At 40.7% G+C, this 17,738-nt stretch overlaps 1 protein-coding gene across 3 annotated transcripts in view; it reads left to right on the top strand.

The window, feature by feature from the left end:
- Window positions 1–17,738, top strand: part of NUP93 (nucleoporin 93) — a 123,835-nt gene that overhangs the window by 14,485 nt on the left and 91,612 nt on the right. For all 3 annotated transcript variants that reach the window (XM_073307468.1, XM_073307467.1, XM_073307466.1), the window contains exon 3: window positions 1,551–1,668. In XM_073307468.1, the coding sequence (XP_073163569.1) occupies window positions 1,551–1,668 (118 nt within the window). The remainder of the gene's footprint in view (window positions 1–1,550; window positions 1,669–17,738) is intronic.

Below are 17,738 nucleotides of genomic sequence, written 5' to 3'. Positions count from 1 at the left end.
AGCACTTGCAGCAACTCCTCCAGGCTTGACATTGTCCGCAAAGTTTATAAGTGTACTCTTTATGCCATTGTCTAAATCATTGATGAAGATATTGAACAGAACCAGAACCGATCCCTGTGAGACCCCACTCTTTATGCCCTTCCAGCTTAACTGTGAACCACTGATAACTACTCTCTGGGAACGTTTTTCCAATCAGTTATGCACCCACCTAAGCTCCATCTAGGTTGTATTTCCCCAGTTTGTTTATGAGAAGGTCATGCGAGACAGTGTCAAAAGCCTTACTAAAGTCAAGATATACCACATCTATCACTTCCCCCCCCTTTCCACAAGGCTTGTTACCCTGTCAAAGAAAGCTATTAGGTTGGTTTGACTACTATTCCACCATTTTTTCTGTTATCCCTATAATATCTGATTTCACTCCCCACACCGTTCTAGTTCCTTCATTTTGTTAGCCAGACTCCTTGCATTGGTATACAAACATCTGGCTTTGCCCAGATTCCTCGCCTGATTAGGTACAGTCATTCTATTGCCAGTATATTGCCAATGAAGCTAACAGTCAGTATTGCCTGACTGTTAGCTTCATTGGTACTGGCACTATTATTTCCTCTTAATGCCCATTCTCCTACCCTTTCTCCATTGCTGTACTCTCTCTTCCTTGATTATCCTCCCGGTCAATATTAGAATCAGGCATGGAGATTACTCGTTTCCCCCAAGTTCCCGGTTTAAAGCTCTTTGTCTGCATCCCTTTCTCTTTCACACATTCCACATCCTTCCTGTCCTCCCCAATGTATGAATCCATTGCTCATGTTATTTTAGAGGCAAATTGCCTAGGCAGCCCTAGAATGAAGGGGTGGATCAGGTTCTGGTTTGCTGGGGTGGTTGATTCTCTTTGCCCTTCGCTTCCTACTAAGGAGGAGGCATGCAGTATAGGGTAAAGGATTTTGGAAAGATGTGGGAGGGCGAAGAGGAAAAGAGATGATCAGGGCAGACAGAATTACTGATAAGTAATTATTTTCCACTCAGAGGCTTGATAGAAGAAAATGCTGGAACTTTGAGTTTTTGGTAAGTGACCAATGTATTAATCTGCGGCACCACCATTTAAAATCAAACTGTATTCTGTTCTGGAAATGGCACTAAGTTACCAAGGTGCTTTAGAATTTTTACAAATGGAAAGATTTGACAGCTGTCCGCTCTTGCATTGGGCAATGAGAACAGCATTGGTTTAAAAAGGGAGATCCTATTTTCTCTTCACATCTTTTCAGGGCTGATAATACTAGATGTTATAGCTTTACACATATGTTTGTTCAGGGTTTGATGTAAAAAGAGAGAACCTTCTTTCTCTGTACATCCACTGATCTAAATATTTGAAATATCCCTGGCTGGGATGATTTAGTTGGGGATTGGTCCTGCTTTGAGCAGGGGGTTGGACTAGATGACCTCCTGAGGTCCCTTCCAATCCTGATAGTCTATGAAATGCAGATGTTTTTTCCAGAGATATTAAAAGTAGCCTTATCTGTTTAATATCAGATTTCTCCTTCTCCCCCATATAGATCCGTTCTTCTTGGGTCCAGAGGACTTGACATATCCCATATCTCTCAGCGGCTGGAGAGTCTTAGTGCAGTCACTACATTTGAGCCTCTTGAGCCTGTGAAGGACACTGACATACAGGTAAGAGCAGTCTGTGACCTACAGGTTACTTACACTCTCCCGACAAATAACTGGTATTTGTGGGGTTTTTTTTTAGTCCAAACTCTTCTAAGATGGGCAGTTGCAGAAGCATTTTTGCCTTGTGTTTTGCTTCCTGGCAAGGTGAAGCACAAAGCAGAGAATTCCATGCAGTCAAAAACCTAGCCTGAAAGATTTGGGGGTTAGGTTTTGGATGAGGTGGTAGGTCTGTGTGTTGCAAACCTGGATTGTAGCAGGCTATCCCTCCCTTCTAGCTTTTAGACCTTTCTTGTGTTTGGGTGGATGAACTCATGTTGATTCACTCAATAATTTTAAGTGACTGGTTTTGGGGGCAGCTCTTTTTCTCAGTCAAGCCAGCTTGATTCAAGGAATATGGGGAGCGAGCAGCCTTCTTCCTTATAAATTTATGCTCTGTATTGTGGATCTTGTAATTGTGAGACCTTGTCCTATTGATAAGCTTACATGCCATGTTTCCTACTTTTGATCACAGTTTGGTGTAGTTTATTGATGTATCTGTTTTTGCTGTAAATCACCTTTACAGCATAGAGCTAGTCACCAGCATCTTAGGGGTAACTAGTTCGATAGTTTTAAATGTGACTTGTTTTGTCATGGTCTTCTTTTCACCTTGTATGAGTTGCCTGCGTTATTAGACTAACTTTAATAGTACTGCTGTTTCCAGCGCTGAGAAGAGAGCTGCTGGATTAATGGCTCAGTTAAGAGCTTGTTAGCTGTGGATCTGTAAGTTTTGAGAAGATTTGAATGGAGCTCGGCTTACTTATTGTTTAATGATTTAGAGGGTTATCCTCATCTTCTACTGGTGTACAGATAATTAAGGATATCCAGAAGGGTTCTTAGCCCTCATGGTTCAGGATATTGGCCAATCTCTACTGGAGCTGTAGGGTGCTGACCTGTCTTCCCAGCCCACGAAATTCTAAAGCTACCCCCACAAGTCTGTCGAGGCTTTCAGGGCACAGTTTTCTTTTTCAAATGCAGTAGAATTATCTGGCTCTCTGTATTAACTGAACAAGGTGGTCGGGCTCAGGCTGACAGCTAAAGCCCTGCCCTTTCTCCTGATTATCCAGATTTCTGATGATCCGATCTGGCTCCGGTCCCAATTAGATCGACTAGTCGGGGTGCTGCTGTATAAAGCTTGTGAAGTATCAAAAGGTTATCCCTCTGACCAAAGCAGGCTACAGGGTCCCAGAAGCTATTCCTTTTGTGTGTTTCTCTCCCTCTCCAGGGCCAGCCACACAGGATTTAGGTTGCTTCCCACAGCTCTCCTTAGCTGAGCTCTTTCAGCTTCTTATATGAATCACCTGACCCCCTTCTCAGCTGGATCTGAATATTGAAGAGGACTGGCTGGCCCCAGGCCCTTATAAGGGCAGACCACCCTGTTTTACAGGGGGTTAGAAGGAAACTTTCTCTGGGGACAGGTTATCTCATCTGCCTACTGCAAGGGTTCTTGCACATTATTTGAAGTAGCTGGTATCGGCCATTGTCCGAGGCAGGGTACTGGGCTAGATGGACCACTGGTCAGATCCAGTCTGGTGATTCATATGTCCTCAAATTAGCGTCTGCAAAGCAGTATTTGTGTGTGTGAACAGCTCTAGATAAATTTCTATGTAATCTGATTCCTTGTTGATATGGTACTTTGTTCCTCTTCACTCTCTAGCTGTTCCTACTGTTCCTCCTCCCCCCCCCCCCCACCCCCGGAAGATTTTGCCACTCCTTCTCAGCAAAGATTAGCAGGGTCAGGAGATCTACTGCATGATCATAGAGTGATAGCTTTTACTGCTGCTGGTACTATTCACTTTCTTTCTTTTATTTAAATTTTATTTTATTCCTTTGTTCCAGTTTCTGATCTCTCTTATTAGGATTTATTAAACTTACTAGATGTCTTTCTTGACCCCAGTCCATCTATCTTTTTGCAAGAGCTCTTCTTCCTTTTTACATCTAGATTTACTGTAACTATTTATTCTTTTCTGATTTTGGGTGTCTGTCCTTTCTTGTTTAAGAGTACAATACACAGTCTTGCTGTAGATTCTCAACCCCCTAGAAATAGCACTAAAATTACTTTTTTGTTTCCAAGCTGTTTGGGTACATGGGCCAAATGTTGCCATTTATTTTTCATCCTTTTATATATTATGCATGTCAATCTTGATTTTTCTTTTGATTTTACCAAAACAACTTTAAGGTTTTCAGCAGTCTGATTTCTACCAAATCTCAAGGTCTCATCAATAGGAGGGTTATTTGATACCATTAATCAAATGCTCCTTCTATTTTTAATTATTTTTTTGGTGTCTGAGGCCTAACACCCAAGCTTTGAGTCTTAAATCTTTCTTCACAGATGACTGTGAATTTAAGGGGGAGGGATAGCTCAGTGGTTTGAGCATTGGCCTGCTAAACCCAGGGTTTTGAATTCAATCCTTGCGGAGGCCATTAGGGATCTGGGGCAAAAATTGGGGCTTGGTCCTGCTTTGAGCAGGGGGTTGGACTAGAGGATCTCCTCAGGTCTCTTTCAACCCTGATATTCTATGATTCTATGACTGCCAGCAAAAATATATAAATTAAATAAAACGGTGATCTAAAACAGGAAGTATGACGATATTCCTGGTTTTATGTGATTTTACAGGCACAAGGAAGCTTCAGGGCTCTGCCTTTGGTCCCCTTATTGTTCAACTTCAATTTAATACAGGCACAAGGGTTTTCAGTATTTTGTGCAGGTTTGCAGGACATCATTCTCTGCTTTGTCTGAGGACATTTGCAGTCACATCTCAAGTTGTCTGGCTGATGTTGATAACTGTCTGTGTCTGAAAATACCTACTCAGAATATGGACAAGGCTTTGCTTGTCTGTAGGTCCCGGTAAACAGATGTCTGCAAGAGCATCTGGTTCTCTGAGAGAAATTTTTATCAAGGCTTTACTCATGTCAAGAGATCTTGGGTCTTGTATGCCTCTGATTATCCTTTGCCTGTCATGTTGGTCCTGTTAAATCATGTAGGTTTTACTTGCTTGTTTATTTTAGAAAAAAGCTCCTGGTACCAAAGCTTTAGTGATATTTTAGCCTGATGGTCGTGATAGTCTTTTTGCTGGTTTATTGGCTGTTTCTCTAGAAGCCTAGTAGTCATTTAAAATAATTTTGCTCCTTTAGGGTCACATTACGCCACCTTTACTTGAGTAGTATTCTGTTCTGTGAGTTGTCCCATTTTGCTCAGTGAGTGGAGTAATATGCGAGTCAAGGAAGCAAGGGCAACAGTATCTGGCTTGCGATTTGTCATTGCTCTAATTACTCCATTATTTTACAGTTAGGCTGGTTACTCTGGAAATGGCTAAATAAATAGGTTTTAATGTTGGAGAAACTGTTTTTCTTGTACAGCATTGAGCGTGTGGCTAGCACTCAGTGACACTATTCATAGTGTTTGTTAACAATAATGTCTACTCCAAATAATTTGTACGACTTCAGTTCGGATTTATCTTTACCGACTTCCTTTGACCTAAGGCCACACCAACACTGGAGGTGTAAATTCCAGCTCAGGAAAGCACATACACAGGAGCTTTGATTGAGCTATAGTGCTAAAAATAGGTGTGGCTCAAGTATGTATCTATGATCTCAGACAGGATTGTGTTGAGGCAGGTCTCCCATGCCATCGTGTCTATGCTGGTGTTCAATCAAACCTAGCCTGTCTACGTCTACCTGGACTGGAAGTTACGTCTCCAGCTATAGCGTAGACGTACCCTAATTGTCCTTCCTTGGTTCCTTTTTGTTTGCATTCTCTAGGCACTGAGGCCTTGTCTACGCTACCTAGGCTCTTCCAATGCAGCTATACTGGTATAGCTATACTGCAGAGCCCTCTAGTGTGGATGCAGTGTATGTCTAGAGGAGGAGGACATGTTCTTCCAGCACAGTAACATTACCTTCCCCATGGATGTTAGCTCTGCCAACAGAAGCCCTCTTTCCTCAGCATAGCTGGGGTTTTTTCTGGCATAAGTATGTCGGTTAGGGGTGTAGTTTCTTCACACCCCTCACTGACTTGGCTATGCCAACAAAACTTCATAGTGTAGACCCTGCCTGAGTTTTTGCACTCTTCACCATAGTTAGAGCAAGCGTTTGCCAGGAGCTTACAATTCTAGCCACTCTTGCTTCAGGGGCAGCAAAACGTCACTGGAACGCTGCATTGGTACAGCTGTCTGCCAGTGCACCTCGCATTACAGGAGTGGGGGTGATCTTTGGGGAGGGAAATATAGGATCTACACCAGATCTGGTCTCTAGCCTTTCTTCATTGTTGCTGCTTGGGCTAGGGTTTTAAAAAAACATTTTTAAAAAATTATCTGTTATATGAATTTTAGGCCAGTGCTAGATTTAAACCCAGTCAAAGCTTCCTGCACAAGAAAATACTGGATATTGTCCTTTGACTTCCTGCCAGGCACTCTTACATCTTTTCCATGCATAGCACTCTAGAGAAAATTTTCAGGGCCCTATAAGAGAAAAATAATCTTTGTCTCCTGCCAGGTTATTTAAGCCTCTCAGGTTTTTGAGCTCTTTTGCCTAAATTATTGACTTATTTTCTTCCTGTCGTCTTGAGTTCTGTAAGTGGGCAGCATGGAGAGATTAGTCTAGCAGACTTCTCTAATGAGGGCAGTCAGCATTGCAGAGAGAGCATTCTGTCAAATTTCTGTTTCCTGTAGACAGGACGGAACACAAAAGGGAAAGACAACAGAAGGAGAGTCTTGGGGGACACAGGCCTATAAACCTAATGTCTTGAGTGGCTCAAAGTGTGAGAACCCAGGATTTCAACTTATTGGCAACCTCGCCCTATTTAGTTAATTAGCAGAGTGTCTTTCTATGCTGAACCCATTTTATACTGTACTCTTTAGTGCTGACTACAGAGAGGTGCACCAAATTGGGTCTCAATCAATTACCTGAATTATTTATCAGTCATAAAACCTGGATGACTTGTTCATAAAAGGGGTTAGTCCGGGAAAGTCTCCCACTAGAGTAGTTGGCTGGAAAACTTCTGATAAAGATTCTAGATTCCTGGCACATAGGTGAAAGAATTTTTTTCCACATATTTTAGGAATAACCGTGTTAAATTTTATAGAGGCAAGATAGTTTGCTCATTCAGTCACAGCTAACAACATACAAGCTAAGATCCTGATCTTACAACTGCCTGTATGAGTGTCACTTAAGTCAATGTGCAAGTGAAGTAGCATCCATGCTTGGAGCCAGCTGCAGAAATGGGTCTTAATTTGTATCTCCTAAATGATTATAAACATTGTGACAGATAAAAGCAAGGGGCTTTGTGTCTTTTGTATTGTAATATGTGGTACAATATGCATAGGCTTAGCAGAATTCAATTTTGATTTTTTTATCATTTCACCGGCTAGTATTGATATTTTTAAGCATTTGTTTATCAATTTAAATTTTCAGTTGCACAATGCATTTAAGCATTCCGCCCCCCGCTCACAGCCCCTCCCCCCTGTTTTTATCAGTATAAATTTTCACAGTTGCGGGAAATGATATATGCGGGGGTGGGGGGGAGTCAGATGACAATTCTTTAATGCCAGCAGACATTGCGATTCAAAAAGTCAAAGCTTTATAACCATTAAAACACAAATGGTCAACATCTCATGTCAAATTAGACAACATAAATAATCTTAAATCAAACTCTTAAGTTCTTAAGCAGCATTTTTTTAAGCTTTGCTTATCTGTAAACTTCATTAATTGTCAATGGAAATATTTTTTTTGTCAGTTTGTGTGTGTATGATGAAATTGACGTTTACTGACATTAACCTATAAAAATCGATTCCTTCCACGCCTAAATATGCAGTATCATACCCTGGTATGAAATCACTACAACTTCTAGACCATTGGTTTAAAAAATCTTCTGGTTTGACCCACAAGTCTGCTTGTTTTCATATGTGTGAGCATAAGAGCTGTGATATAACTATTGGAAATGTGCAACTCCCACGTTTAGGGCCTGATCCAACTCCCAGTGAAGTCCATGAAAAGACTCCTGTGGACGTTGAATTCAGGCCTCTATGAACAATCCTGTTCTAACTGCTTCGAAAATGTTGGGTGAAATCCTAGCGCCATGAAAGTCAGTGGGAGTTTTGCCTTTGCCTTTACTGGAGCCAGGATAAAATGATCTGAGGGCCTGCATTCTTGCATTCCTTATTCAGGCAAAACTCCCAATGAAAGTTACTTGTCTTATTTATTGTTTCTTACGCATATGTACCCAGAGTATTGACTGGGATGCATCTTTAAAAATCCAAATACATCAAGTCAACACGGTAGGTTTCCGACCCATGATTAATTGTGACATTTAAACCCCCCCCAGTCATTTTGAGGTAGCATGGTCTCCCAAAACACTTAAACCAGGAAAGTCAAATATGCTGCTTGTGGCTTCAGTGGCTGAAGTCTTGAGACCATTCAGGCAGTGAGTGGTGGTGTTTTTTTTTTTTTTTTGGTATGATGATGAACATTTTGTACTTCTATAGAGTAACTAAAATCAAGCTTTATAAATGGAAACACTGCCACAGCCTTAAAGGGGCAACCTCAAGTACTGTTTACCCTCCATTGTTTGCATCACCTTAGCCTGAAAATGCATTTTTCCTCCTACAGATTTTGTCCTTCCCCATTTGCCAAACATTGATTCCCCCCCCCCACCTCCTTCAATTCTAATGGAGCTTGAAATTAACGTAGCTTTATTTTTGTGTAGTTTCCTTGTTCGTTCCAATGCATGTTGCCTGCACAGCTGTGGGGACCTTTTAACTATTGCAGAGCCAGTGTAGGGAACATCAGGGCAAACTCCCACGCTTTGGTTATGTAGGGTCAGTTGGTTGATTTCTCCCTGATCCCCATTATTTTCAGGAGAAATAGGTTACAAAAAGTGTAATGATGGCTGCTGAATTTTTAAAATGTTGCAGAAATGACAGACTTTGAAAATGATGTTCCTCGATGGTAGTCTTTATTCACTTATGATCAATGCATGAAGTTTACCACAAGGGCCAAACTCTACTTGCTTAAATAGTCCCATTGATTTCAAGCAGGATTGCATATGGACAAATAAAGGAGAAGATAAACAGCCAGATAATAAAATGTGGCCAAAGGCAGTTTAACACGATAAAGGGAAAGGTGGAGAAGTGGAATTAATTTCTGACATGCAGCAGTTGGTATTTGGAGTACAATCTGGAAGCATATTCAGAGTGAGGTGATCGGGGCACCCTTTGAAATATAAATAACATAAAAGAAGGGAGAAATCTGTTCCACCTCAGAGTAGGGAGTTTCCCTGATGTATCTTAGAAAAATGAATTTAAATAAACATTTTTGTGGATACACACACATCCCATGGCCAGCTGCAGAATGGAAATATCTCAGTGAGTACAACAAGAATCCAATAGTTATCTGTGAGTGGCTTAGCTTCATGGCTTGCAGTCTTCACCAGGCGGTTGGGGGATAGTTAGCTAGCTCTGTTGATATCCTGCCAGTACTTGGTCTTGCAGTTTGTATCTTTGAATCACCAAATTGCTGTTTGTCAAGTGTTTATTTGGTCAAGTCTTCCAAAGACCTTTGGCAATAGAAAATAGTTGGCCTGCGATAGACAGTACTGAAGAGTGCAGGGGATGCTCATCCATTGTCCTGCGAAGGATAAATAATCGGCTGCTCCTCGCTTCCTTTGGCTGTGATGGGCGTGCTGAATAGCTCCATGTAGCAGGAAACAGAGTAAATTGTTAATACAATTTTCCCACTTGATACTTTGCCCACTCCATAGTTTACACACAACCAACGGTTTCTCCCACTTTGTATTTGTGATTTAATAACACAGGACTGTAGTGAGGTCTTAAATTACTAAGACTTTATTACTTTTACAAAATAGACTACAGTACGTTTAGTAGTAGTCTGTAATATGAAGCATTATCAGTAGTTTAAACTACAAAGTGCATTTTATTTCTGTTCTTTTGATGTTTTACATGCTAATTCACAAAACAGAATAATTCGCAGTTGGTGTCCCAGTTCCGCAAGTGAAGTAATGTGTTTCTAGAGCATGGCTTCTCAACCTGGGGATTTGAAACACATCCAGGAAAGTCATGGCCATCCTTTTTTATTTTATTTTATGGCTAGATTGGAAGTCCCAAAGCTACAGAAGAGATGTTCTGAAACTTTATCTATGCTAATATGATGTCACAGTATGGGTGAAAAGTAGAGAACCATTGTTGTAGTGTATATATTTATCCGATGTATTTAAATTCTACTGCCTACTAGTGTATTTTTATTGCTCCTGCATGCTCAACCCAGATGGTTTCTGTTGGTCTCAGACAGATCGTACGGTAGGCTTAAAAAACATTTTAAAATCGGGGTTGAATATTGGGTCTTAACACTTCGTTTTGCCCTTCTTTTACTTTGGCTGAGGGGAGTGCACAACTGTAATGCTCCTGATGAGGATTTTGCTTATCGCTGCCCGTGTTGCAGCACTCTTCATCTGAAGATCAAACATCTCTAGGAGGTAGGTGAGGGAAATAGAGAGATCACTTCTCCCATTGTTGAAATGCAGCCACCTCTAGAGTATTGTGTGTGGAAGCTGTTTAACTCCTCACAGCAACACTAAGCAAGCTTTTAAAATACCACATGCAGAGGGAGTCTAGACTGGCAGAATACAATTATCTGAGTTAGAATGACCCAGGTGACAGACTTCTCCTCTTGCAAAAAGTGCTTGGGGATCATTAGCGATTCCCAAGACTTTGGCATAACATCTTACCAGAAATACAGCACTTTTAGCAGCTTAGTTCCTGCTAATACTGTGCTGGAGCATTAATTCAGGACTGACTGGGCCCTGAGCAATTCTTGTTTGCAAAGTATTGTGCTAACTACTGACCTGTCTAACATCAGCTTAATGTGCAAATAAACTATTAGAATCTATGCTAGTGCAGTGCAGGAAAAAGCGTAGCTGCCCTATTTCATCTATAAGATTATTGAACTTCAACATCTGTAAGAAGACGCAGTATTTTAGACAGGTTCCTGCAATCTGGCAACTTTAGCTTCTTCCATGTATAGCCTGTAACAGCAATTACTCTGGTTCAAGGCACCTATTGATTTTTAGGCTCAGAGTGTAGTTTTGTGAAACATTAATCAGTTTGTTTTGTAAAACATTGATGTTTCCATGAATTTTGAAAAGAAAACCTTGAAGAAAATGACTTTATCAGGATGGATTTTAGGGTTCCCCAGCAGCTGTTTGCAGATAGGATGCAGCAGCTTTGTGCTAGCGAGCAGGAACTTGACAGGGGAAACGGAGTATAAACAAAAGTGAAACTGACTGCTCTCTTTGCCTTGTCTGAGCTTAGAGAAATGGAAAAGGTGGAGAACATTGATGACAAAAAAGAATTAGATTTCTAAAATATCATCTAAACCCTTGTTAATAACAAAGGGAATACATCTTGTTTTCAGAAATATATAATTTTTAACCCGATAGCGTCCCTAAAAGCACAAATACCACTTTCTTTCATAGAAACAAAAATGGTAAATAAACATGGATGCTTTGGGCTCTGATTCAGGAGCTAAACTTGGTTCATGGTCATGCATAAGTACAGTACTGCTGCTTCTCTTAGGTGGTAGCAGCTTCTCAGCCCCAGTGCATTGTAATGACCAAAGTATAGCAATGGATTAATAGATTTTACGGAGACACAGTCTCAAGATTGTTGGTTCTAAACTTGAACATTTACCTTCAGTCCTTACTCTTCAAATGGAAGAACTAAATGAAACTTTAGGGAAATTTTCCACACACCATGAAAAGCTTACGCTGACTTTCAATAAACTTTCCTGAGGTGAGCCTGTGAAATTTCATGGCAAGTGGGGGAAGGGAGTGGTTTGAACATATGGCTTACATTTATAATGAGAAGCCAGCTTCCATCTTAACTATGTTGTTTTAGTTCAAATCTTGTTGGTTTGCAGTAGTGCCTAGAGGTCCCAACTAAGGTCAGGCCCCATTGCGCTAGGTGCTGTATCAATACAAGAGTCAGTCCTTAACCTGAAGAGTTTGTAAACTGAATAGACCAGGCGACAGGAAGTATTAAGTCCATTTTAGAGTTGAGGAACTGAGGCACAGAGAGATTTAGGTCTGGATTTTTAAAGGTATATAGTCATTGCTGTGCTCAGCGTTTCAACTCCTAAGTCTCATTTTCAAAAGGGATTTTGGCACCAAAGAGCCAAAATCCCATTGACAGTCACTTTTGAAAATGGGACGTAACCATGTACATCACTCAGACTTGGCAGGGCTGAGTTAAGCAATGCCCAGATACTCTTAGAAATCTGGGTATAAGTCACTTGCATGGTGAGTCTGTTGCCAAGATGGAAATTGAACTCAAATCTCTTGTGCTCTAACCACAAGTCCATGCTTCAGCTCCAGCTTTCCCCTGGTATAGAGTGGTTGTGTGGTTTAAGTGTGAGGCTGGGTATGAAGAACTTTGGAGTTGTGCTCTCCACTCAGCCACTGATTCTTTCATGGAAAATCACTGAGCCTCTTCGTATTTCAGTTCCTCTCCAGTGGAAGGGGGATACATACTGTCACGGTGTCTGGAGTGGTGCCAGTCTCAGGTCAGTTTGTCAGAAAACAGGGCAGACACCCCAAACTGGTGGCATATTCTATAATTAGATTTCACCAAGCCAGTAATAAATGTGAGCTCCTAGATCACTACACCAGTCTTACCATTGATTCACAGTCCCCTTTAGGCTCTTCAGTTATTCTTACCACCCAAACTGGACTTTGTGTTAAAAGGTTATTAAAACCAAAAAGCACATTACATTAGGTTTCTCCCAATTCCAAAGGAACAGCCGCTTACCCCATGTCAATGGATACTCTAGAGATATCTCACCAAAGACAACCTGAAAGCCAATTTCTATAGTAAACTAACGAAAGGTTTATTAGCTAAGAAAAGAAATGAGTTAGTGAGAGGTTAAAGCAGGTTAAAATACATTAACAAGTGAGTCAAAGTTCGTAAGTGTCCACTCGCTTAGTAACTCCCGCACTGTTAGAATCAAAACAGTCCAGAGATACAGGATTGCTCCCAGTGTTCATTTTTACAGCTGTTTTCCCAGAAAGCAGTCTGTCAAGTGTTCCCATCACAGCAGGGGTCTGTAAATTTCCCATTGTTGAATGCAATGATCCATGCTTTGAAGTTAGCATGCTTCTCATTTACAGTTCTAAGGCTACGGTTCTGATAGACCTCTATCATATCCCCCCTTAGTCATCTCTCTTCCAAGATGAAAAGTCCCAGTTTTGTTAATCTCTCCTCATATGGGAAGCTGTTCCATACCCCTAATAATTTTTGTTTCCCTTTTCTGAACCTTTTCCATTTCTAATATACTGTTTCTGAGATGGGGCGACCAGAACTACATGCAGTATTCAGGATGTGGGGGTACCATGGCTTTACATAGTGGTATTATGATATTTACTGTTATAATCTGTCCTTTTCCTAATGATTCCCAATATTGTCAGCTTTTTTTGATTACTGCTGCATATTGAGCAGATGTTTTCGGAGAACTATCCACAATGACGCCAAGATTTTTCTTGAGTGGTAACAGCTAATTTAGACCCCATCATTTCGTTTGTATAATTGGGGTTATATTTTCCAATATACATTACTTCATATTTATCAACATTAAATTTCATCTACCATTTTGCTGCCCAGTCACCCAGTTTTGTGAGATTCCTTTGTAAATTTTTGTAGTCTGTTTTTGGACTTAACTACCTTGAGTAATTTTGTATCATCTACAAACTTTGCAACCTCACTGTTTACCTCTTTTTCCAGATCCTTTAGGAATATATTGAACAGCACTGGTCTCAGTGGAGACGCCTGGGGGACACCACTATTTACCTCTCTCCATTGTGAAAACTGATAATTTATTCCTACCTTTGTTTTCTGTCTTCTAATTGGTTACTGATCCATGAGAGGACCTTCTCTCATATCCTATGACTGCTTATTTTGCTTAAGAGCTTTTGATGAGGGATCTTGCCAAAGGCTTTCTGAAAGTCCAAGTACTCTATATCCACATGATCACTTTTGTCCACATGTTTATTGACTTCTAATTCTAACAGATTTGTGAGGCATGATTTCCCTTTACAGAAGCTGTGTTAATTCTTCCCCACAAATCATGTTCATCTATGTGTCTTATAATTGTGCTGTTTACTATAACTATAGTTCCAGTCAATTTGCCTGGTACTTCAGTTAGGTTTACTGGCTGGTATTTGTCAGGATCACCTCTGAAGCCTTTTTAAAAAATTGGTGTCACATTAGCTATCCTTCAGTCATATGGTATAGAAGCTGATTTGAGTGTTGGGTTAGATACCACAGTCAGTAGTTCTACAGTTGCATAGTTGAGTTCCTTCAGAACTCTTGGGTGAATACCATCTGGTTCTGGTGACTTTTTACTGTTTACTTTAATTTGTTCCAAAACCTCCTCTACTGACACCTCAGTCTGGGACAGTTCCTCAGGCTTATCACCTAAAAAGAATGACACAGGTGTGGGAATCTCCCTCACATCCTCTGCAGTGAAGACTGATGGAAAGAATTCATTTAGTTTCTCTGCAATGCCATGGTTTTCTTTGAGTGCTCCTTTAGCATCTTGATTTTCCAGTAGCCCCGCTGATTGGTTGGTCGGCTTCCTGCTTCTGATGTACTTAAACATTTTTTGCTGTTCTTGTCTCTTTTGCTAGTTGCTCTTCAAATTCTTTTTTGGCCTGCCTAATTATGTTTTTGCACTTGATTCACGAGAGTTTAAGATAAGCTATTACCAGCAGGAGAGTTGGGTGGGGGTAGAGAAGGTAGCTTTTGTAGTGGTAAACACCCATTTTTTCATGGTTTGTATGTATAAGAACATCTTCTGTATTTTCCACAGTATGCATCCGATGAAGTGAGCTGTAGCTCACAAAAGCTTATGCTCAAATAAATTGGTTAGTCTCTAAGGTGCCACAAGTCCTCCTTTTCTTTTTGCGAATACAGACTAACACGGCTGCTACTCTGAAACTTGTTTTAAAAAGTTTCTGTGCAGCTTGTAGGCGTTTCACTCTTGTGACTGTGCCTTTTAACTAGCTTTGTCATATTTGTGTAGTTCCCCTTTCTGAAGTTAAATATTACTGTGGTGGGCTTCTTTGGTATTATCCCCCAAAGGATGTTAAATTTAATTATATTATGGTCGCTATTACTGAGCGGTTCAATTATATTCTCCTCTTTGACCAGGTCCTTTGCTCCGCTTTGGATAAATCAAGAATGGCCTCTCCCCTTGTGTGTTCCAGGACTAGCTGCTCCAAGAACCAGTCATTAAGGGGGTCTAGAAACTTTATCTCTGCATCCTGTCCTGAGGTGACATGTACCCAGTCAATATGGGCATAGTCTCCCCTCCCCCCCTCATTATTGAGTTTTCTAGTTCTATAGCCACTCTAATCTCCAGGTGGTCAGTAGTATATTCCTGCTGCGCTACTCTTATTACTCAAGCATGGAATTTCTATCCATAGAGATTCTGTGGCACAGTTTGAGTCATTTGAGATTTTTATTGTATTTACTGTTTACTTGCTTTCTTTCACATATAGTGCCACCCCCCACCAGCACGACCTACTCTGTCATTCCTGTATATTTTGTCCTCTGGTATTCCCATGTCCCATTTATTATCATTCCACCAAGTTTTTGTGATGCTTGTTATGTCAGTATCCTCATGGGAGCCACATTGGATCTCAAAGCACTGTCCCAAGGGTAAGTGTCATTATCCCCATTTTACAGGTGGGAGAACTGAGCCCGTGTCTTTTTACCTTTATTTTATTTTCTTGGTACTGAGTCTGTGTGGTTCACAAACAGCATTGAACTCTGGGCTGTTTCTCTCCAACAAAGCTGCTCACCAAAGCTGTTACAGAAACCTGCAGCAGCTTCAGCTCTCAAACTATGATTAATATTAAACCTTTTCAAATCCAGCTCATTTACTCTGAAGTTACTCAACTCATTAATTTCACTGATTTATTTGATTTACCTGTCTGGGAAAGGCCACCAGTACAATGCTATATGTGTCTGCTTCTCCATCCAGTCTGTAGTAATTAGCCATATTGACTGCTTTCCAAAGCCTTACTTCTAGGCATCACTAGCCTCTAATTTAAAATGATCACTAACTAACAAGGGTAAAGGGTTTCAGAGATCTCCACAACCATTTGAGTTCAAACTGGTAAAACAATTCAGTTTCCCAAGCATAATAGGCACCTGAAATCTCTATTACATTACAGAGATTTTACAGAGCATTACAGACAAGACCCAGGGTACTTGGATGTGGGCATACACTTCCCAACTTTCTATTAGAGAACAAAGTGAATCAAGCCCACCTTTATCACTCCCCCCAAGCCCATGCCCCTTAAGGCAAATCACACACTTCCTAAGGTGAATCTATTTAGCTTATTCAGTTGGGCCCTTCTGGTGGGCTGTGTTCTCACCCCCTGTACTCTATTTCCCTCCTCTTTTCCAGCCTCTTCTCGTTTTGCTGTCCCCTCTTCTTTTCTCATCCCTTCTCTCTCTTCCATTTTGTTGTTCTTGGACTCCACCTGCACTCATTCCCGTTGCTTTCCGTGTTCAGTTCCATGATTCCTCCCTTCTCCCCATTCTTCATACTATATGATGTAGCTACATTGTGGCCATCAGTAGGTTATTTATTTACCTTGAGTTAGATCATGAAAATCCTGTGAAAACAGATGCTACTGCAGACTTCCCCCTGTATTTGTTTTCCTTACTAACCTTTCATGTCTGTCATGGTCTACAGAAATTTAGGGGAGCCCTAGCTAGGAATTCATGTATATCTATCAACGTATTGTTTCTCAGCAAGAAGGCATTCTGTGCTTGAAACAAAAAGCCTGTGCTGGAATTTGAGTCGCATTTCAAAAGAGTTTGAACTTAGCTGGAACAATGTTTAAACCAAGCCTAATGGCCAGCCATAATGGTGTAGGAAACTCAGAGAGCTGAGAGTTTTAAAATCAATGTAGCAGCCTTGCTAAATCTTAAAGGTGATTATGTGAGATTCTCGGCTTTCATTTTAAAAAGAAAAAGGGAAGTTTCTAGCTGTTGTGGTTGTGAAGAAAAGCTTGAAAACATGACCAGAGAACATCTGAAACTAGAATCAGAGGGGTAGCCGTGTTAGTCTGGATCTGTAAAAGCGGCAAAGAGTCCTGTGGCACCTTATAGACTATCAGACGTATTGAAGCATAAGTTTTCGTGGGTGAATACCCACTTCGTCGGATGCATGTCTGAAACTAAAAGGTACACAGAAAGAACCCTGAATTAATTTTTTTTTTTAATCTCATGGGTTTTTTTTAAAAATCAGACTCAGATTCTGGGGGGGGCCTGATTCATGACAGACTCAGATTCGGGGGGGGGGGGGGCTGATTAATGGTTTATGAATACTTGGGATTGGCACTATTGAGTTTGAGTCAAGGTAGGGACCAGGATTAGCTGGAACCATGTTAAACATAGGAATTGCCATATTGGAACAGACCTGCTGTTCTCATCTAGAACAATATCCTGTCTCTGACAACGGCCAGTTGCAAGAGCCTCAGAGGAAGGCCTAAGAACCCTGCAGTGGGCTGATGTGTAGTCATCTGCTCCCTTTGTCAGGTCTAATAGTTAGAGTTTGGCTTAAGCCCTGAAGTATGAGGTTCGATGTCCCTTCCACAATTTTTTGTCATCGTTAATTCTGGATATGCTTGATATCTATAGAAATGTTCAGTTCCTTTTTGATCCTGTAAAATTGTTGGTCCCAACAACTTCCAGTGGCAGTGAGTTCTACGTTTACATATTGTGCAAAAAAAAAAAATTCCCTTTATCCATTTTGAATGTTTGCCACCTTTTAATTTAATTTAATTAAATGTCTCCTATTTCTTCTATTACAAGACAGGGAGAATAGATGTTTCTGATCTACTTTCTAATTATTTTATAGGCCTTTATGCTCTCCCCAGTAAACGCAGTCTTTTTAATCTTTCTTCATACAAGAGGGTTTTTTTTTTTTGTAGGCCTTTGATCATTCTTGTCATCTTT

The sequence above is a fragment of the Lepidochelys kempii genome, chromosome 12, assembly GCF_965140265.1.
Source record: "Lepidochelys kempii isolate rLepKem1 chromosome 12, rLepKem1.hap2, whole genome shotgun sequence".
Lineage (NCBI taxonomy): Eukaryota > Metazoa > Chordata > Testudines > Cheloniidae > Lepidochelys > Lepidochelys kempii.
This window is presented reverse-complemented; position numbering and strand designations above follow the sequence as displayed.